Raw genomic sequence first — 22,324 nt, forward strand, 5'->3', positions numbered from 1 at the left:
ACTGCTGTAATTGCCCACTGGCCCCTGGTTTTGCTTATCACGCACAGGTAGGTTAGTTTTAGGTCCTGCGCCACTTGAGAAACCTTGGCGTTGGTGTGCGGGGCTCTGGTGTGTCCTTCATATAAGGATATACTGGATAATGTCTCAATTTTAAGATCAGTTTTGAGGGATAGCCAATGTCATTGTTACATCTACCACAGTAGTGACCTAAATTCCACATTATTTTGATTGTCTTACATCCACACCTGTTTATCTGGTGCAGGAGGCCATTGTGGTACTTGTGGTCATTTGCAGGCATCCCCCTTTGTATGCATTTTATGCTGGGGATCGCCCATAGCAACTGACTACAAGTACAGGATCTGCTCCCCCAGTATATATACACAACTATATTCAGGGGTTGAGCACCATCTGATACCACGTCATTGTATTTGTCCCTCCTTATCAGACTCGTGGGATTGAAAAGTGCAAATGTTGTCTATGGCAACCGGTCTGTATACAGGTATACTATTACAGATATAGTGCAGGAGGCATGTAGGTTGTGCACAGATATAGTATAGATAGTGTATAGATATAGTATAGGTAATGTACAGATATAGTATACATAATGTACAGATATAGTATACATAGTGTATAGATATAGTATAGATAGTGTACAGATACAGTATACATAATGTACAGATATAGTATAGATAGTGTATAGATATAGTATAGGTAATGTACAGATATAGTATAGGTAATGTACAGATATAGTATAGGTAATGTACAGATATATTATAGGTAATGTACAGATATATTATAGGTAATGTAAAGATATATTATAGGTAATGTACAGATATAGTATAGGTAATGTACAGATATATTATAGGTAATGTACAGATATATTATAGATAGTGTACAGATATAGTATACATAGTGTACAGATATAGTATACATAGTGTGAAGATATAGTATAGGTAATGTACAGATATATTATAGATAGTGTACAGATATAGTATAGGTAATGTACAGATATAGTATAGATAATGTACAGATATAGTATAGATAATGTACAGATATAGTATACATAGTGTACAGATACAGTATACATAGTGTACAGATATAGTATACATAGTGTATAGATATAGTATAGATAGTGTACAGATATAGTATAGGTAATGTACAGATATAGTATAGATAATGTACAGATATAGTATAGATAATGTACAGATATAGTATACATAATGTACAGATATAGTATACATAATGTACAGATATAGTATAGATAGTGTACAGATATAGTATAGATAATGTACAGATATAGTGCAGGAGGCATGTAGGTTGTGCACAGATATAGTATACATAGTGTATAGATATAGTATAGATAGTGTACAGATACAGTATACATTGTGTACAGATATAGTATACATAGTGTATAGATATAGTATAGATAGTGTACAGATACAGTATACATAATGTACAGATATAGTATAGATAGTGTACAGATATAGTATAGATAGTGTACAGATATAGTATACATAGTGTACAGATATAGTATAGATAGTGTACAGATATAGTATAGATAGTGTACAGATATAGTATACATAGTGTATAGATATAGTATAGATAGTGTACAGATATAGTATACATAGTGTACAGATATAGTATACATAGTGTACAGATATAGTATACATAGTGTACAGATATAGTATAGGTAATGTACAGATATAGTATACATAGTGTACAGATATAGTATACATAATGTACAGATATAGTATACATAGTGTACAGATATAGTATACATAGTGTACAGATATAGTATACATAATGTACAGATATAGTATAGATAGTGTACAGATATAGTATACATAGTGTACAGATATAGTATAGATAGTGTACAGATATAGTATACATAGTGTACAGATATAGTATAGATAGTGTACAGATATAGTATACATAGTGTACAGATATAGTATACATAGTGTATAGATATAGTATAGATAGTGTACAGATATAGTATAGATAGTGTATAGATATAGTATACATAGTGTACAGATATAGTATAGGTAATGTACAGATATTGTATACATAGTGTACAGATATAGTATAGATAGTGTACAGATATAGTATACATAGTGTACAGATATAGTATAGATAGTGTACAGATATAGTATAGATAGTGTACAGATATAGTATACATAGTGTACAGATATAGTATAGGTAATGTACAGATATAGTATAGGTAATGTACAGATATAGTATACATAGTGTACAGATATAGTATAGGTAATGTACAGATATAGTATACATAATGTACAGATATAGTATACATAGTGTACAGATATAGTATAGGTAGTGTACAGATATAGTATACATAATGTACAGATATATTATAGATAGTGTACAGATATAGTATACATAGTGTACAGATATAGTATAAGTAATGTACAGATATATTATAGATAGTGTACAGATATAGTATACATAGTGTACAGATATAGTATAAGTAATGTACAGATATATTATAGATAGTGTACAGATATAGTATACATAGTGTACAGATATAGTATACATAATGTACAGATATAGTATACATAGTGTACAGATATAGTATACATAGTGTACAGATATAGTATACATAATGTACAGATATAGTATAGATAGTGTACAGATATAGTATACATAGTGTACAGATATAGTATACATAGTGTACAGATATAGTATAGATAGTGTACAGATATAGTATACATAGTGTACAGATATAGTATACATAGTGTACATATATAGTATACATAGTGTACAGATATAGTATACATAGTGTACAGATATAGTATAGATAGTGTACAGATATAGTATACATAGTGTACAGATATAGTATACATAGTGTATAGATATAGTATAGATAGTGTACAGATATAGTATAGATAGTGTATAGATATAGTATACATAGTGTACAGATATAGTATAGGTAATGTACAGATATAGTATAGATAGTGTATAGATATAGTATACATAGTGTACAGATATAGTATAGATAGTGTACAGATATAGTATACATAGTGTACAGATATAGTATACATAGTGTATAGATATATTATAGATAGTGTACAGATATAGTATACATAGTGTACAGATATAGTATACATAGTGTATAGATATAGTATAGATAGTGTACAGATACAGTATACATAGTGTACAGATATAGTATACATAGTGTACAGATATAGTATACATAGTGTACAGATATAGTATAGGTAATGTACAGATATAGTATACATAGTGTACAGATATAGTATACATAGTGTGAAGATATAGTATACATAGTGTACAGATATAGTATACATAGTGTACAGATACAGTATACATAGTGTGAAGATATAGTATACATAGTGTACAGATATAGTATACATAGTGTACAGATATAGTATACATAGTGTACAGATATAGTATACATAGTGTACAGATATAGTATAGGTAATGTACAGATATAGTATAGGTAATGTACAGATATAGTATACATAATGTACAGATATAGTATACGTAGTGTACAGATATAGTATACATAGTGTGAAGATATAGTATAGGTAATGTACAGATATAGTATACATAGTGTACAGATATAGTATACATAGTGTACAGATATAGTATAGGTAATGTACAGATATAGTATACATAGTGTGAAGATATAGTATACATAGTGTACAGATATAGTATACATAGTGTACAGATACAGTATACATAGTGTGAAGATATAGTATACATAGTGTACAGATATAGTATACATAGTGTACAGATATAGTATACATAGTGTACAGATATAGTATAGGTAATGTACAGATATAGTATAGGTAATGTACAGATATAGTATACATAGTGTACAGATATAGTATAGGTAGTGTACAGATATAGTATACATAATGTACAGATATAGTATAGATAGTGTACAGATATAGTATAGATAGTGTACAGATATAGTATAGATAGTGTACAGATATAGTATAAATAGTGTAAAGATATAGTATACATAATGTACAGATATAGTATACATAGTGTACAGATATAGTATACATAGTGTACAGATATAGTATACATAGTGTACAGATATAGTATACATAGTGTACAGATATAGTATACATAGTGTACAGATATAGTATACATAGTGTGAAGATATAGTATACATAGTGTACAGATATAGTATACATAGTGTACAGATATAGTATAGATAGTGTACAGATATAGTATACATAGTGTACAGATATAGTATACATAGTGTACAGATATAGTATAGATAGTGTACAGATATAGTATACATAGTGTACAGATATAGTATACATAGTGTACATATATAGTATACATAGTGTACAGATATAGTATACATAGTGTACAGATATAGTATAGATAGTGTACAGATATAGTATACATAGTGTACAGATATAGTATACATAGTGTATAGATATAGTATAGATAGTGTACAGATATAGTATAGATAGTGTATAGATATAGTATACATAGTGTACAGATATAGTATAGGTAATGTACAGATATAGTATAGATAGTGTATAGATATAGTATACATAGTGTACAGATATAGTATAGATAGTGTACAGATATAGTATACATAGTGTACAGATATAGTATACATAGTGTATAGATATATTATAGATAGTGTACAGATATAGTATACATAGTGTACAGATATAGTATACATAGTGTATAGATATAGTATAGATAGTGTACAGATACAGTATACATAGTGTACAGATATAGTATACATAGTGTACAGATATAGTATACATAGTGTACAGATATAGTATAGGTAATGTACAGATATAGTATACATAGTGTACAGATATAGTATACATAGTGTGAAGATATAGTATACATAGTGTACAGATATAGTATACATAGTGTACAGATACAGTATACATAGTGTGAAGATATAGTATACATAGTGTACAGATATAGTATACATAGTGTACAGATATAGTATACATAGTGTACAGATATAGTATACATAGTGTACAGATATAGTATAGGTAATGTACAGATATAGTATAGGTAATGTACAGATATAGTATACATAATGTACAGATATAGTATACGTAGTGTACAGATATAGTATACATAGTGTGAAGATATAGTATAGGTAATGTACAGATATAGTATACATAGTGTACAGATATAGTATACATAGTGTACAGATATAGTATAGGTAATGTACAGATATAGTATACATAGTGTGAAGATATAGTATACATAGTGTACAGATATAGTATACATAGTGTACAGATACAGTATACATAGTGTGAAGATATAGTATACATAGTGTACAGATATAGTATACATAGTGTACAGATATAGTATACATAGTGTACAGATATAGTATAGGTAATGTACAGATATAGTATAGGTAATGTACAGATATAGTATACATAGTGTACAGATATAGTATAGGTAGTGTACAGATATAGTATACATAATGTACAGATATAGTATAGATAGTGTACAGATATAGTATAGATAGTGTACAGATATAGTATAGATAGTGTACAGATATAGTATAAATAGTGTAAAGATATAGTATACATAATGTACAGATATAGTATACATAGTGTACAGATATAGTATACATAGTGTACAGATATAGTATACATAGTGTACAGATATAGTATACATAGTGTACAGATATAGTATACATAGTGTGAAGATATAGTATACATAGTGTACAGATATAGTATACATAGTGTACAGATATAGTATACATAGTGTACAGATATAGTATACATAGTGTACAGATATAGTATACATAGTGTACAGATATAGTATAGATAATGTACAGATATAGTATACATAGTGTACAGATATAGTATACATAGTGTACAGATATAGTATACATAGTGTACAGATATAGTATACATAGTGTACAGATATAGTATACATAGTGTACAGATATAGTATACATAGTGTACAGATATAGTATAGATAATGTACAGATATAGTATACATAGTGTACAGATATAGTATACATAGTGTACAGATATAGTATACATAGTGTACAGATATAGTATACATAGTGTACAGATATAGTATACATAGTGTACAGATATAGTATAGATAATGTACAGATATAGTATACATAGTGTACAGATATAGTATATATAGTGTACAGATATAGTATACATAGTGTACAGATATAGTATACATAGTGTGAAGATATAGTATACATAGTGTACAGATATAGTATACATAATGTACAGATATAGTATACATAATGTACAGATATAGTATACATAGTGTACAGATATAGTATACATAGTGTACAGATATAGTATACATAGTGTACAGATATAGTATAGATAGTGTACAGATATAGTATAGATAATGTACAGATATAGTATAGGTAATGTATAGATATAGTATACATAGTGTACAGATATAGTATACATATTGTACAGATATAGTATACATAGTGTACAGATATAGTATACATAGTATACAGATATGGCTGAGGTGAGGATTATTCTCTATTACCTGTGTCGGCCCTTCCAGTTTGATGTCTTCGTCCTCCACACCCGCCTGCCTCAGCATGGTGTCCATCACCCTCATCAGCTGGATCACCTCCGCTCTTCCACTCGGTTTCCTGTAGTTTATATAGAGAAGACTCATCAGAATTTATTATATTTTTGTGCATTAATTGACAAATGACCGGAGCCTATACTCACATAGAAGGAAACATGCAGAGCCTCTTCTCATCATCCTCCAGGAGAGTGGTGTACTTACTACAAGGAGAAGAAAGTCATCTGTATATATGGGATAATGTATTCTGACATATACAATAAGCACTCAGGGAAGAGATCTGTGATCATATATAGGGAGATCTGTGATCATCTATGGGGAGATCTGTGATCATATACAGGGAGATCTGTGATCATATATGGGGAGATCTGTGATCATATACAGGGAGATCTGTGATCATATATGGGGAGATCTGTGATCATTTACAGGGAGATCTGTGATCATATATGGGGAGATCTGTAATCATATATGGGGAGATCTGTGCTCATATATGGGGAGATCTGTGCTCATATATGGGGAGATCTGTGCTCATATATGGGGAGATCTGTAATCATATATAGGGAGATCTGTGATCATATATGGGGAGATCTGTGCTCATATATGGGGAGATCTGTAGTCATATATAGGGAGATCTGTGATCATATACGGGGAGATCTGTGCTCATATACAGGGAGATCTGTGATCATATACAGGGAGATCTGTGATCATATATGGGGAGATCTGTGATAATATATGGGGAGATCTGTGATCATATACAGAGAGATCTATGATCATATATGGGGAGATCTGTGATCATATATGGGGAGATCTGTGATCATATACGGGGAGATCTGTGATCATATACAGGGAGATCTGTGATCATATACAGGGAGATCTGTGATCATATATGGGGAAATCTGTGATCATATACAGGGAGATCTGTGATCATATATGGGGAGATCTGTGATCATATACAGGGAGATCTGTAATCATATATAGGGAGATCTGTGATCATATACAGGGAGATCTGTGATCATATACAGGGAGATCTGTGATCATATACAGGGAGATCTGTGATCATATACGGGGAAATCTGTGATCATATACAGGGAGATCTGTGATCATATACAAGGAGATCTGTGATCATATACAGGGAGATCTGTGATCATATACAGGGAGATCTGTGATCATATATGAGATCTGTGATCATATACAATGAGATCTGTGATCATATACAATGAGATCTGTGATCATATACAGGGAGATCTGTGATCATATACAGGGAGATCTGTGATCATATATGGGGAGATTTGTGATCATATACAGGGAGATCTGTGATCATATACAGGGAGATCTGTGATCATATATGAGGAGATCTGTGATCATATACAATGAGATCTGTGATCATATACAGGCAGATCTGTGATCATATACAGGGAGATCTGTGATCATATATGGGGAGATCTGTGATCATATACAGGGAGATCTGTGATCATATACAGGGAGATCTGTGATCATATATGGGGAGATCTGTGATCATATACAGGGAGATCTGTAATCATATACAGGGAGATCTGTAATCATATACAATGAGATCTGTGATCATATATGGAGAGATCTGTGATCATATATGGGGAGATCAGAGATCATCTACAGGGAGATCTGTGATCATCTACAGGGAGATCTGTGATCATATATGGGGAGATCTGTGATCATATATAGGGAGATCTGTGATCATATACAGGGAGATCTGTGATCATATATGGGGAGATCTGTGATCATATACAATGATATCTGTGATCATATACAATGAGATCTGTGATCATCTACAGGGAGATCTGTGATCATATATGGGGAGATCTGTGATCATATACAATGAGATCTGTGATCATCTACAGGGAGATCTGTGATCATCTACAGGGAGATCTGTGATCATCTACAGGGAGATCTGTGATCATATACGGGGAGATCTGTGATCATATACAATGAGATCTGTGATCATATACAGGGAGATCTGTGATCATATACAATGAGATCTGTGATCATATACAATGAGATCTGTGATCATATATGGGGAGATCTGTGATCATATACAGGGAGATCTGTGATAATATATGGGGAGATCTGTGATCATATACAATGAGATCTGTGATCATCTACAGGGAGATCTGTGATCATCTACAGGGAGATTTGTGATCATCTACAGGGAGATCTGTGATCATATACAATGAGATCTGTGATCATATATGGGGAGATCTGTGATAATCTACAGGGAGATCTGTGATCATCTACAGGGAGATCTGTGATCATATACGGGGAGATCTGTGATCATATACAATGAGATCTGTAAACATATATTGGGAGATCTGTGATCATATATGGGGAGATCTGTGATCATATACAGGGAGATCTGTGATCATATATGGGGAGATCTGTGATTATATATGGGGAGATCTGTGATTATATACAATGAGATCTGTGATCATCTACAGGGAGATCTGTGATCATCTACAGGGAGATCTGTGATCATATACAGGGAGATCTGTGATAATATATGGGGAGATCTGTGATCATATACAATGAGATCTGTGATCATCTACAGGGAGATCTGTGATCATCTACAGGGAGATCTGTGATCATATACAGGGAGATCTGTGATAATATACGGGGAGATCTGTGATCATATACAATGAGATCTGTAAACATATATTGGGAGATCTGTGATCATATATGGGGAGATCTGTGATCATATACAGGGAGATCTGTGATCATATATGGGGAGATCTGTGATCATATACAGGGAGATCTGTGATCATATACAGGGAGATCTGTGATCATATATGGGGAGATCTGTGATCATATACAGGGAGATCTGTGATCATATATGGGGAGATCTGCGATCATATACAGGGAGATCTGTGATCACATATGGGGAGATCTGTGATCATATACAGGGAGATCTGTGATCATATACAGGGAGATCTGTGATCATATATGGGGAGATCTGTGATCATATACAGGGAGATCTGTGATCATATACGGGGAGATCTGCGATCATATACAGGGAGATCTGTGATCATATATGGGGAGATCTGTGATCATATACAGGGAGATCTGTGATCATATACAGGGAGATCTGTGATCATATATGGGGAGATCTGTGATCATATACAGGGAGATCTGTGATCATATATGGGGAGATCTGCGATCATATACAGGGAGATCTGTGATCACATATGGGGAGATCTGTGATCATATAAGGGGAGATCTGTGATCATATACAATGAGATCTGTGATCATCTACAGGGAGATCTGTGATCATATATGGGGAGATCTGTGATCATATATAGGGAGATCTGTGATCATATATGGGGAGATCTGTGATCATATATAGGGAGATCTGTGATCATATACGGGGAGATCTGTGATCATATACAATGAGATCTGTAAACATATATTGGGAGATCTGTGATCATATATGGGGAGATCTGTGATCATATACAGGGAGATCTGTGATCATATATGGGGAGATCTGTGATCATATACAATGAGATCTGTGATCATCTACAGGGAGATCTGTGATCATATATGGGGAGATCTGTGATCATATATAGGGAGATCTGTGATCATATATGGGGAGATCTGTGATCATATACAGGGAGATCTGTGATCATATATGGGGAGATCTGTGATCATATATGGGGAGATCTGTGATCATATACAATGAGATCTGTGATCATCTACAGGGAGATCTGTGATCATATATGGGGAGATCTGTGATCATATACAGGGAGATCTGTGATCATATATGGGGAGATCTGTGATCATATATGGGGAGATCTGTGATCATATATGGGGAGATCTGTGATCATATACAATGAGATCTGTGATCATCTACAGGGAGATCTGTGATCATATATGGGGAGATCTGTGATCATATACAGGGAGATCTGTGATCATATATGGGGAGATCTGTGATCATATATGGGGAGATCTGTGATCATATAAGGGGAGATCTGTGATCATATACAATGAGATCTGTGATCATATACAATGAGATCTGTGATCATCTACAGGGAGATCTGTGATCATATATGGGGAGATCTGTGATCATATATAGGGAGATCTGTGATCATATATGGGGAGATCTGTGATCATATATGGGGAGATCTGTGATCATATATGGGGTGATCTGTGATCATATATGGGGAGATCTGTGATCATATATAGGGAGATCTGTGATCATATATGGGGAGATCTGTGATCATATATGGGGTGATGTGTGATCATTAGAGATGAGCATATTTTTGAAAAATTCGATTCGGCCACTTTGCCAAATAAAAAATTGATTAGATCCGAATAAATTCTCAGCGAATTTTTATTAGTAATGTATTTTAATAATGTGTTTAATAAAGTGTATGTGTGTGTTTCACTTTTTTTTCTCTAGTTTTTTTTAATTTTTTAGGTAGCACTACTACTCCCAACATGGAACAGACTGTTTCATGATGGGAGTAGTAGTACCTATGCTAATAGACAGATTGCCCCGGGTGTCACTCCTGACACCCACTGCGATCGTCCTGTATAATGTATAGATGCGGGCGGCTTTCTCGCATCTAGATAGGACGATCGCATTGGGTGTCAGGAGTGACATCCGTTGTGATCTGCCCTTAACTGCAGGTACTACTGCTCCCAATATGCAGCACACTCTGCTCCATGCTGGGAGCTGTAGTATCTGCATTAATAGACAGATCGCAGGACGATCTGACACCCGATGCGATCGTCCTGTATAATGTATAGATGCGGGCAGTCTGCCGCTCTTCTCTGGCCCCACTGTAGTATGAGTATATGCCGTATATACACCTATTATTCATATTTCACGCAGAGCTGTGAGTGGCTGGAACCATCTGGCCAATCACAGCTCTCTGCAGGAAATATGAATAAGTGATGTGAATTATATTCACATCACTGGCCGGCCGGAGTATTGTGCAGAGATGCGAGCGCAGGAGAAAGCTGCTACATCTCTGCAAAATATAGAATGATAACATCGGGTGTCAGGAGTGACACCCGGGGCGATCTGTCTATTAGTACAGGTACTACAGCTCCCATCATGAAACAGTCTGTTCCTGTTCCACACTGGGAGTAGTAGTACTACCTAAAAAATGTCAAAAATAGAGGGGAAAAAAGTGAAACACACACACGCACACATACACACACTTTATTAAAACACAATATTAAAATACATTACTAATAAAAAAAAGATTGAGAATTCATAACAAAAAATATATATTTTTTACATTTAAATGGCCCATTTCTAAATTTTTATTATTATAATATTTTTATTATTTTTATTATTTTTAGCTCCCCCCCCCCCCCCCCTTTCAATTTTCGAGAGCGGGCAGGGACAAGAAAATTCAGCGCTCAATATTAAAAATGGGGCTAAAAAAGCAAAGTGAAAATAAAAAAAGATTGGATTTAGAACGAAAACTAGAAAAAAAATATAATTATGAAATGCACTCCTCATTCATTTTTAATATTGAGCGCTGAATTTTCTGGTCCCTGCCCGCTCACGAAAATTGAAAGACAAAAAAAAAAAATTTTAATGTTCATTTTTAAACAGGGATCAATTTATGTGGGCGGGCAGGGACAAATGTAGCCGACAATAATAAAAATTTAGAAAGGGGCCATTTAAAATGTAAAAATAATATATTTTTTATAATACTTTTTTATTTTTTTTTATAGTAATGTATTTTAATATTGTGCTTAATAAAGTGTGTGTGCATGTTTGTTTAACTCTTTTATTTTTATTTAAACTTTTTAGGTAGTGCTACTACTCCCAGCATGGAACAGACTGTTCCATGATGGGAGCTGTAGTACCTGTACTAATACAGGGCAATGATATTACTAAATACATAAATTAGGTCTTCCAGAAAAAGTAATAGAAAAATAGTGACTGTACGGGGAACCGTAAAACTAAGCTTTTATTATGCTAGTATAAAAATAGAAATAATGTGTCAAAAATTAAGAAAAAAAAACAAAAAAAAAACATAAAAAATATTCAGATTTAAAATGATAGGATTTAAAATTACCGTATTCACCAACAGTGATTGCAAATACTTCTATAACCTCAGAATACTTCAGATAACCTAATCTGAATATTTTTTAATGTTTTTTACTAATTTACCTATCTAGTAATATCAGTGCCTCGTATTAGTACAGTGGAAAGGGTAACACACAGGTGCGTGCATGAATAAGGAATTTAAAAAGCGATGTCCATACAACGGGGTAAGATTTATTGGTAAGAATAATAAAACATGTAACGCGTTTCAAGGGCAGGATGCCCTCTTCATCAGACATGTACAATCAAACAAACAGCTCATTTAAATACCAAAATACGAAAATACATAACATTAAATGACATCACTGTGCGGGTACTGCAAAAATACATAAAATATATAAAAATTCATAAAAATGTATTAAAAAAAACATGCTAAAAAGAAAAAATGAAAAATAAATAATTTCCTATGTTGTCTTCTCAATAATTTCATTTAAACCAAGAGGCCAGAGGGAATTTAACTTAACCCCTTAAGGACCGAGTGTTTTTCTGTTTTTGCACTTTTGTTTTTCCTCCTTACCTTTTAAAAATCATAACCCTTTCAATTTTGCACCTGAAAATCCATATGATTGCTTATTTTTTGCGCCACCAATTCTACTTTGTAATGACATTAGTTGTTTTACCCAAAAATCTACGGCGAAACAGGGAAAAAAATCATTGTGCGACAAAATTGAAGAAAAATTTCAGGGTCCGGACTGGTATGCGGAGAGGACACGTGAGTGGATCCTCTGTGTCAGTGAGGTGATGGCGTGGGCCGTACTAGGGGAACGGAATCTAAGAGGTTACTGGTTTTCACGCCGCAAAGCGGGATGGACTTGCTGCGGCAGATAACCCCCAGGTCGTTCCACCCGATAGTGACTCAACCTCGCTTACAGCTGAGACAGGCGCGGTACACAAGGACAAGGCAAGGCGAGGTCAGACGTAGCAGAAGGTCAAGGCAGGTGGCAAGGTTCATAGTCAGGGGCAACAGCAGGGGTCTGGATACATAGGCTAGGGATACACACTAAACGCTTTCTCAGGGCACTAGGGCAACAAGATCCGGCGAGGACAGGAAGGCGAAGTGGGTTTATGTAGTGCTTGGATGTATACACTGATTGGGCCAGGCACCAAAAAGTGGTGCACTGGCCCTTAAATTTCACAGAGCCGGCGCGCGCACGCCCTAGAGAGCGGGGCCGCGCGCCGGGACGGAGCCAAAGGAGGACGGGGCAGGTGAGAGAATCGGGATGCGACCCGCGGGCGGGCACGTCCTGCCACGCGGATCGCATCCCCGCCGGGGACACCAGAGCAGCGCTCCCGGACCGCGGGACTGCCCGGGGCGCTGCAGGCAGAAGAACGCCGCGAGCGCTCCGGGGAGGGACAGGGACCCGGAGCGCTCGACGTTACAAAAAAACACCATTTTGTAAATTTTGGGGGGCTTCCATTTCTACGCAGTAAATTTTTCTGTAAAAATGACACCTTCTCTTTATTCTGTAGGTCCATATGATTAAAATGATCCCCTACTTATATAGGTTGGATTTTTTCGTACTTGGAAAAAATCCTAACTACATGCACAAAAATTAATACATTTAAAATTGTCCTCTTCTGACCCCTATAACTTTTTTTATTTTTCCACGTACGGGGCGGTATGAGGGCTCATTTTTTGCGCAGTAATCTGAAGTTTCAATCGGTACCATTTTTGTTTTGATCTGACTTTCTGATTGCTTTTTGCGCGTATGCCATTGACTGTGCGGTTTAATTAATGATACATTTTTATAGTTCGGACACTTATGCACGCAGCGATACCACATATGTTTGATTTTATTATGTTTATATATTTTTTTATATGGAATTTGAGAAAAGGGGGGTGATTTAAACTTTTAATAAGGAAGGGGTTAATGTGTGTGTTTTTAAACTTTTTTTTTTCTACACTTTTAGTACCCTTAGGGGACTTTTAGGAGGAACCATTTCATTCCTCATACAGGGCAATGTGGTTCCATAAAACCACATTGATCTGTGTGCTCTGCTCTCGATTGATAAAGCCTGGTCCTGCCAAGCTTTATCATTCTGAGCCCCAGAGCCGGCACAACAGCAGAGGTAAGCCCTCAGGCTATCTCCACAGTGGATGCCCCCCCGCGGGGTTGGCAATCCACCCCACTGGACCACCAGGGATGGGGAAAAGGTACCTTTAGATGCCACTGCCAGCTTTGACAGCGGCAATCTAAAGGGTTAATAGCCGGCCGCAGCGATCGCCACATGTCAGCTATTAACACCGGCCCCCAAGAATCAGCTGGGGGCCGGCTGGTATGATGCGGGCTCAAGTCATACCGCGTTAACGGCACGTGGACAAGCATAGACGTCCATGGTCATTAACGGGTTAAAGATCAAAAAGACTCCCGGTTAATGAGTCTCTGATATCGATCATGACATTCAGCAGGTATAGTTTCTAAAATACAACGTTTTATAGGGTTGCCCTCCCCATTATGTTGTGCAGCAATATGCCGCAATAGACTATGTAATTAAAACTTTTTATTTATATTATATCTATGTTTATTCATGCAGACTCGTACAGATTGAATCGCACCACGTATTGTGACCTGCAAGTACAGGTAATCATGTACAATACATGCGTAGAGGAACAATCAAAGTGGGTACTCCGCTGCTCAGCGTTTGGAACAAACTGTTCCGAACGCTGGAGCCGGTGCCCGGAACTCGTGACGTCATAGCCCTGCCCCCTCATGATGTCACGCCCCGCCCCCTCAATGCAAGTCTATGGGAGGGGGCGTGACGGCTGTCACGCCCCCTCCCACAGACTTGCATTGAGGGAGGCGTAGTGCGACATCATGAGGGGGCGGGACTATTATGTCACAAGCTTCCGGCTCCAGCGTTCGGAACAGTTTGTTCCAAACGCTGAGCAGCGGAGTACCCCTTTTAAAGGGTTACTCCGTCGCTAAGACATCTTATCCCCTATACAAAGGATAGGGGATAAGATGTCAGATCGCCGGGGTCCCGCTGCTGGGGACCCCCGGGATCTATCATGCAGCACCCACCTTTAGCGGCTTCCGGAACCGCTGGAGGTCCTCAGGCTGAGTCTATCTCGACCACGAAGCATAGTGACATCATGGCTCCTCCACCGTGTGACGTCACGCTCCGCCCCCTCAATGCAAGTCTATTGCCATAGGCAAGTCCATAGGCTTGCATTGAGGGGGCGGAGCGTGACGTCCCACGGGGGCGGAGCAGTGACGTCATTAGTCACTATGCTCCGTCCCAGTGATTGCTAGTAATCAGACCCGGAGCGAACACGCTCCGGGGACTGATTCTAACGGGATGCAGCGTGGAAGATCACGGGGGGCCCCAGCAGCGGGACCCCCGCGATCAGGCATCTTATCCCCTATACTTTGGATAGGGGATAAGATGTCTTAGCGCCGGAGTACCACTTTAAGGATGAACTTCTCACCAGTAGAATTGGAGATAATGAATTTTACCGCAGGGACTGACACCCAAGAACAACATAAACATCTAGTATTTTTACAAGGGAAAGAACCATCATTCGTTGAAGTAATTAATTTCTCTTCCATAAGGGTTTTTTTTCAGAAATATTCTTCATGCGACTTGGTGACTGAACATTGCGGAGGGTTTTTGCCCATCTAATGTACATATAAGCCCAGGTGAATTTTGGGAGTATTTTATGTAATATTGGGTCCATATCTACTACTGGCCAATGTTTATTAATTATCTCTCATATTTTTTGTGTAGCACAACTATAGGTGTTAATAAAGTAAAATTAAAAATTTGGGTCTTTTGCCTTTAGTGTTTTCCCACTTTTATTATTGTTGTTGTTATATTTTATTGAATCAGATTGCTCTGGAGAACCCGCTTTTATATATGCATTTTTTTAATAATCTTTTTTTGGATATTTTTTTTCACGAAGACGATTATATAGTATTTTAGATTGCTCACAGTAATCTTGTATGGAACTACAATTTTTTCTCATTCTACGATATTGCCCGTAAGGGATATTTTGGAGCCACTTTGGATAGTGGCAGCTATCGAAACCCAAGAAACTGTTTACATCTACACTTTTAAAGTGCGTACCTTTACCAATTGAATTTTTTTCCTCTTTAAAATCTTTTATTTCTAAGAAAAAAAAAAATTTCTGCCTGGAGAAATTCAGAGTGAAATGCAAACCCCAGTCATTAAAGGGGTATTCCAGGCCAAAACTTTTTTTTTATATATATCAACTGGCTCCGGAAAGTTAAACAGATTTGTAAATTACTTCTATTAAAAAATCTTAATCCTTCCAATAGTTATTAGCTTCTGAAGTTGAGTTGCTGTTTTCTGTCTAACTGCTTTCTGATGACTCACGTCACGGGAGCTGTCCAGCTCCTATGGAGATATTCTCCCATCATGCACAGCTCCCGGGACGTGACATCATCATTGAGCAGTTAGACAGAAAACTTCAGAAGCTAATAACTATTGGAAGGATTAAGATTTTTTAATAGAAGTAATTTACAAATCTGTTTAACTTTCCGGAGCCAGTTGATATATAAAAAAAAGTTTTTGCCTGGAATACCCCTTTAATATGCAAATGGTCAACACATTTTTTTGCTTCATCAAAGATCCCCCTCCATATAAAAAAGAAATCATCTATAAAGCGCTTAAAATACAAAATATAAAAAAAAAAAAGGGGACTGTGCGATAAAAAGGTCCTCGAATCGCCTCAAAATGTACAATAAAAATAAGTGTGAAAACACTAAATGCAAAAGACAGGAATTTAAAATTTAACTTTATTACCACCTATAGTTGTGTTACACAAAAAATACGAGAGACAATTAATAAACGTTGACCAGTACATATATATATATATATATATATATATATATATATATATATATAGACCCAATATTACATAAAATACTCCCAAAAAAAACTGGGCTTACATTTAGACGGGCAAAAACCCGTCAAAAAGAATATTTTGGAAAAAAAACTTATGGAAGAGAAATTAATTACTTCAAGGAATGATGGTTCTTTCCCTTGTAAAAATACTAGATGTTTATGTTGTTCTTGGGTGTCAGTCCCTGCGGTAAAATTCAGTATCTCCAATTCTACTGGTGAGAAGTTCATCCTTAAAGGGGTACTCCGCTGCTCATTGTTTGGATCTTGTGACATCATAGCCCCGCCCCCTCATGACATCACACCCCCGCCCCCTCAATGCAAGTCTATGGGAGGGGGCGTGACAGCCGTCACGCCCCCTCCCATAGACTTGCATCGAGGGGGCAGGGCTATGACGTCATGAGCTCCCGGCATCGGCTCCAGCGTACGGAACAGTTTGTTCCAAACACTGAGCAGCGGAGTACCCCTTTAAAGGTCACTTTGATTGCTCCTCTACTGATGTATTGTACATGATTACCTGTACTTGCCGGTTGCAGTATGTGGTACGATTCAATTTGTACGAGTCTGCATGATTAAACATCGATATAATGTAAATAAAAAGTTTTAATTACATAGTCTATCGCGGCATATTGCTGCAAAACATAATGGGGAGGTATGACTAAGGCCACATACTGTGGCAGAAACGCGTCACCTGTCGTCTATGTTGACTAATTGCTGAATAAACCATTGTGCTTTGCTTGAACTACCTCGCTGGACCTTCCTTACTTTGCCAGATAATGGGGATTGCAACTCTATAAAACTTTGTATTTTAGAAACTATACCTGCTGACTGTCATGATCGATATCAGAGACTCATTAACTGGAAGTCTTTTTGGATCTTTAAGTTAAATTCCCTCTGGCCTCTTGGTTTAAATGAAATTATTGAGAAGACAACATAGGAAATGATTGATTTTTATTTTTAGCATTTTTTGTTATGGATTTTTTATATATTTTTTTTGGATTTTTGCAGTACCGGCACAGTGATGTCATTTCCTGTTATGCATTTTTGTATTTTGGTATTTAAATGAGCTGTTTGTTTGATTGTACATGTCTGATGAAGAGGGCAAGCCGCCCTGGAAACGCGTTACATGTTTTAATAATCTTACCAATAAATCTTACCATAAATCTTGCACTCTACGCAAAGGGGCCTCACCGAGAACATCTAAGTCCTTCACATTGGAGCGCTTTTTTATCTTTTTCCGTATTAGTACAGGTACTACAGCTCCCATCATGGAACAGTCTGTTCCATGCTGCGAGTATTAGTGCTACCTAAAAGATGTTTAAAAAAAAGAGGAAAAAAAAGTGAAACACACACATGCACTTACTTAAACACAATATTTAAATACATTAATAATAAAAAAGAATTTAAAAAAATTATAAAAAAGATATTATTTTTACATTTAAATGGCCCCTTTCTACATTTTTATTATTGACGGCTACATTTTTAGGTCCCTGCCACCCACATAAATTGATCCCTGTCTAAAGAATTAACATTAAGATTTTTTTTTGTCTTTCAATTTTCGGGAGCGGGCAGGGACCAGAAAATTCAGCGCTCAATATTAAAAATGAACGAGGAGTGCATCTCATAATTTTTCTTTTTCTAGTTTTCATTCTAAATCATATTTTTTTTATTTTCACTTAACTTTTTTAGCCCCATTTTTAATATTGAGCTCAGCGCTCAATATTAAAAATGGGGCTAAAAAAGTTAAGTGACAATAAATAAATGATTGCCCCTGCCTGCTCCCAAAAATGGACAAACAAAAAAAATGTTAATGTTAATTTTCAAACAGGGATCAATTTATGTGGGCGGGCAGGGACCTAAAAATGTAACCAACAATAATAAAAATGTAGAAAGGGACCATTTAAATGTAAAAATAATATATTTTTTATAATAATTTTTTTATTTTTTTTATTAATGTATTTTAATATTGTGTATAATAAAGTGTGTGTGTGTGTGTGTTTCACTTTTTTCTCTCTATTTTGTACATTTTTAGGTAGTACTAGTACTCCCAGCATGGAACACACTGTTCCATGATTGGAGCTGTAGTACCTGTACTAATAGACTGATCCCAGCAGGTGTCACTCCTGACAACTGATGCGATCGTTCTATCTATTGCAGAGATGCAGCAGCTTTCTCCTCCGCTCGCATCTCTGCACTACACTTCGGCCGGCCAGTGATGTGAATAGAACATCACATTCATATTTCCTGCAGAGAGATGTGATTGGCCAGATGGTTCCAGCCAATCACAGCTCTCTGTGGGAAATATGAATAGGTATATATACGGCATATACTCATACTACAGTGGGACCAGAGAAGAGCGGCCGGCCGTCTATACATTATACAGGAAAATCGCATCGGGTGTCAGAAGTGACACCCACTGCGATCTGTCTATTAATGCAGATACTACAGCTCCCAGCAGGGAACAGAGTGTGCTCCATGTTGGGAGTAGTAGTACCTGCAGTTAAGGACAGATCACAGAGGGTATCACTCCTGACACCTGATGCGATCGTCCTATCTATTGCAGAGATGCGAGTGCAGGAGAAAGCCGCTCACATCTGCACATTATACAGGAGGATCGCAGGGGTGTCGCTAATGAAGAAATTTATTTCAAATCGAGTCGAAGTCCGGATCCGGTCCGAAACAAGTTTTTCATGAAGTTCAGAATAAATTCGACTTTGTCCGATTCGATTTGCTCATCTCTATTGATCATATATGGAGAGATCTGTGATCATATATGGGGAGATCTGTGATAATATATGGGGTGATCTGTGATCATATATGGGGAGATCTGTGATCATATATGTGGTGATCTGTGATCATATATGGGGAGATCTGTGATCATATATGGGGAGATCTGTGATCATATATGGGGAGATCTGTGATCATATATGGGGAGATCTGTGATCATATATGGGGAGATCTGTGATCATATATGGGGAGATCTGTGATCATATATGGGGAGATCTGTGCTCATATATGGGGTGATCTGTGCTCATATATGGGGAGATCTGTGATCATACATGGGGAGATCTGTGATCATATATGGGGAGATCTGTGCTCATATATGGGGAGATCTGTGATCATATATGGGGAGATCTGTGCTCATATATGGGGTGATCTGTGCTCATATATGGGGAGATCTGTGATCATACATGGGGAGATCTGTGATCATATATGGGGAGATCTGTGCTCATACATGGGGTGATCTGTGATCATATATGGGGAGATCTGTGATCACATATATGGAGAGATCTGTGCTCATATATGGAGAGATCTGTGATCACATATGGGGTGATATGTGATCATATATGGAGAGATCTGTGATCATATATGGAGAGATCTGTGATCATATATGGGGGGATCTTTGATCATATATATCAGGGGTCTCAAACTGGTGGCCCTCCAGATGTTGCAAAAGTTCAACTTTTTTTTTTTTTTTGGAACATCTGGAGGGCCCCCAGTTTGAGACCCCTGATATATAGGGACATCATATACACCGTACACTTCCAGAATTTACAGTATTCTGTATAATTAAACTCTTTCCTTCCCAGAGCCATAATAGAACAGGAACTATGTGATCCCCATTCTGTCCGGACATCTCCCCACCATTGTAATATACAGGTACTCACTCCTCATAATACTCCAGCCCCAAAACCCCTTTATTCTTCACTATGTAAAATTCACTCGGCAGGAGACTTTCCTCCATCCCTGGACCCTAGAAGAAGAAAAAAAATGTTCTCAGTTATTACATAGAAAAAGAACAACCTAAATGTCCACATTAACCCCTACAGATACTAATGGCAGCCGGGTACAAGCTCCTGGGGTCCTGATGGTCAAATCTGAAATTGGAGTCCAATGTGTCCCAACCGAGCTCTGACCCTAGAAGCAGCGGAAGAGGGTAGACATAAGAGGTAGAGACATGTAACCCCAGGAGAGCTCCGACCCCAGATAGTAGTGCCAGAGAGTAGAGATAAGAGGTAGAGACATGTAACCATAAGAGAACTCCGACCCCAGATAACAGTGCCAGAGAGTAGAGATAAGAGGATGAGACATGTAACTATAAGAGAGCTCCGACCCCAGATAACAGTGCCAGAGAGTAGAGATAAGAGGATGAGACATGTAACTATAAGAGAACTCCGACCCCAGATAACAGTGCCAGAGAGTAGAGATAAGAGGATGAGACATGTAACTATAAGAGAGCTCCGACCCCAGATAGTAGTGCCAGAGAGTAGAGATAAGAGGTAGAGACATGTAACTATAAGAGAGCTCCGACCCCAGATAGTAGTGCCATAGGGTAGAGCCAAGAGGTAGAGACATGTAACCCCAGGAGAGCTCCGACCCCAGATAATAGTGCCAGAGAGTAGAGATAAGAGGATGAGACATGTAACCATAAGAGAGCTCCGACCCCAGATAGTAGTGCTGGAGAGTAGAGATAAGAGGATGAGACATGTAACCATAAGAGAGCTCCGACCCCAGATAGTAGTGCTAGAGAGTAGAGATAAGAGGATGAGACATGTAACCATAAGAGAGCTCTGACCCCAGATAGTAGTGCCATAGGGTAGAGCCAAGAGGTAGAGACATGTAACCCCAGGAGAGCTCCGACCCCAGGTAGTAGTGCCATAGGGTAGATCCAAGAGGTAGAGACATGTAACTATAAGAGAGATCCGACCCCAGATAATAGTGCCAGAGAGTAGAAATAAGAGGTAGAGACATGTAACTATAAGAGAGCTCCGACCCCAGATAGTAGTGCCAGAGAGTAGAGATAAGAGGATG

The 22,324-nt window shown here is 37.0% G+C and overlaps 1 protein-coding gene across 2 annotated transcripts in view; it reads right to left on the reverse strand.

Annotated features, from left to right (window-relative positions):
* Positions 1-22,324, reverse strand: part of AXDND1 (axonemal dynein light chain domain containing 1) — a 163,623-nt gene that overhangs the window by 94,881 nt on the left and 46,418 nt on the right. For both annotated transcript variants that reach the window (XM_056529377.1, XM_056529378.1), the window contains exons 5-7: positions 21,181-21,266; positions 6,699-6,755; positions 6,508-6,616 (exon numbers count right to left, since the gene is read on the reverse strand). In XM_056529377.1, coding sequence (XP_056385352.1) covers positions 6,508-6,616; positions 6,699-6,755; positions 21,181-21,266 — 252 coding nt within the window. The remainder of the gene's footprint in view (positions 1-6,507; positions 6,617-6,698; positions 6,756-21,180; positions 21,267-22,324) is intronic.

Source organism: Hyla sarda, chromosome 7 (genome assembly GCF_029499605.1).
Source record: "Hyla sarda isolate aHylSar1 chromosome 7, aHylSar1.hap1, whole genome shotgun sequence".
Lineage (NCBI taxonomy): Eukaryota > Metazoa > Chordata > Amphibia > Anura > Hylidae > Hyla > Hyla sarda.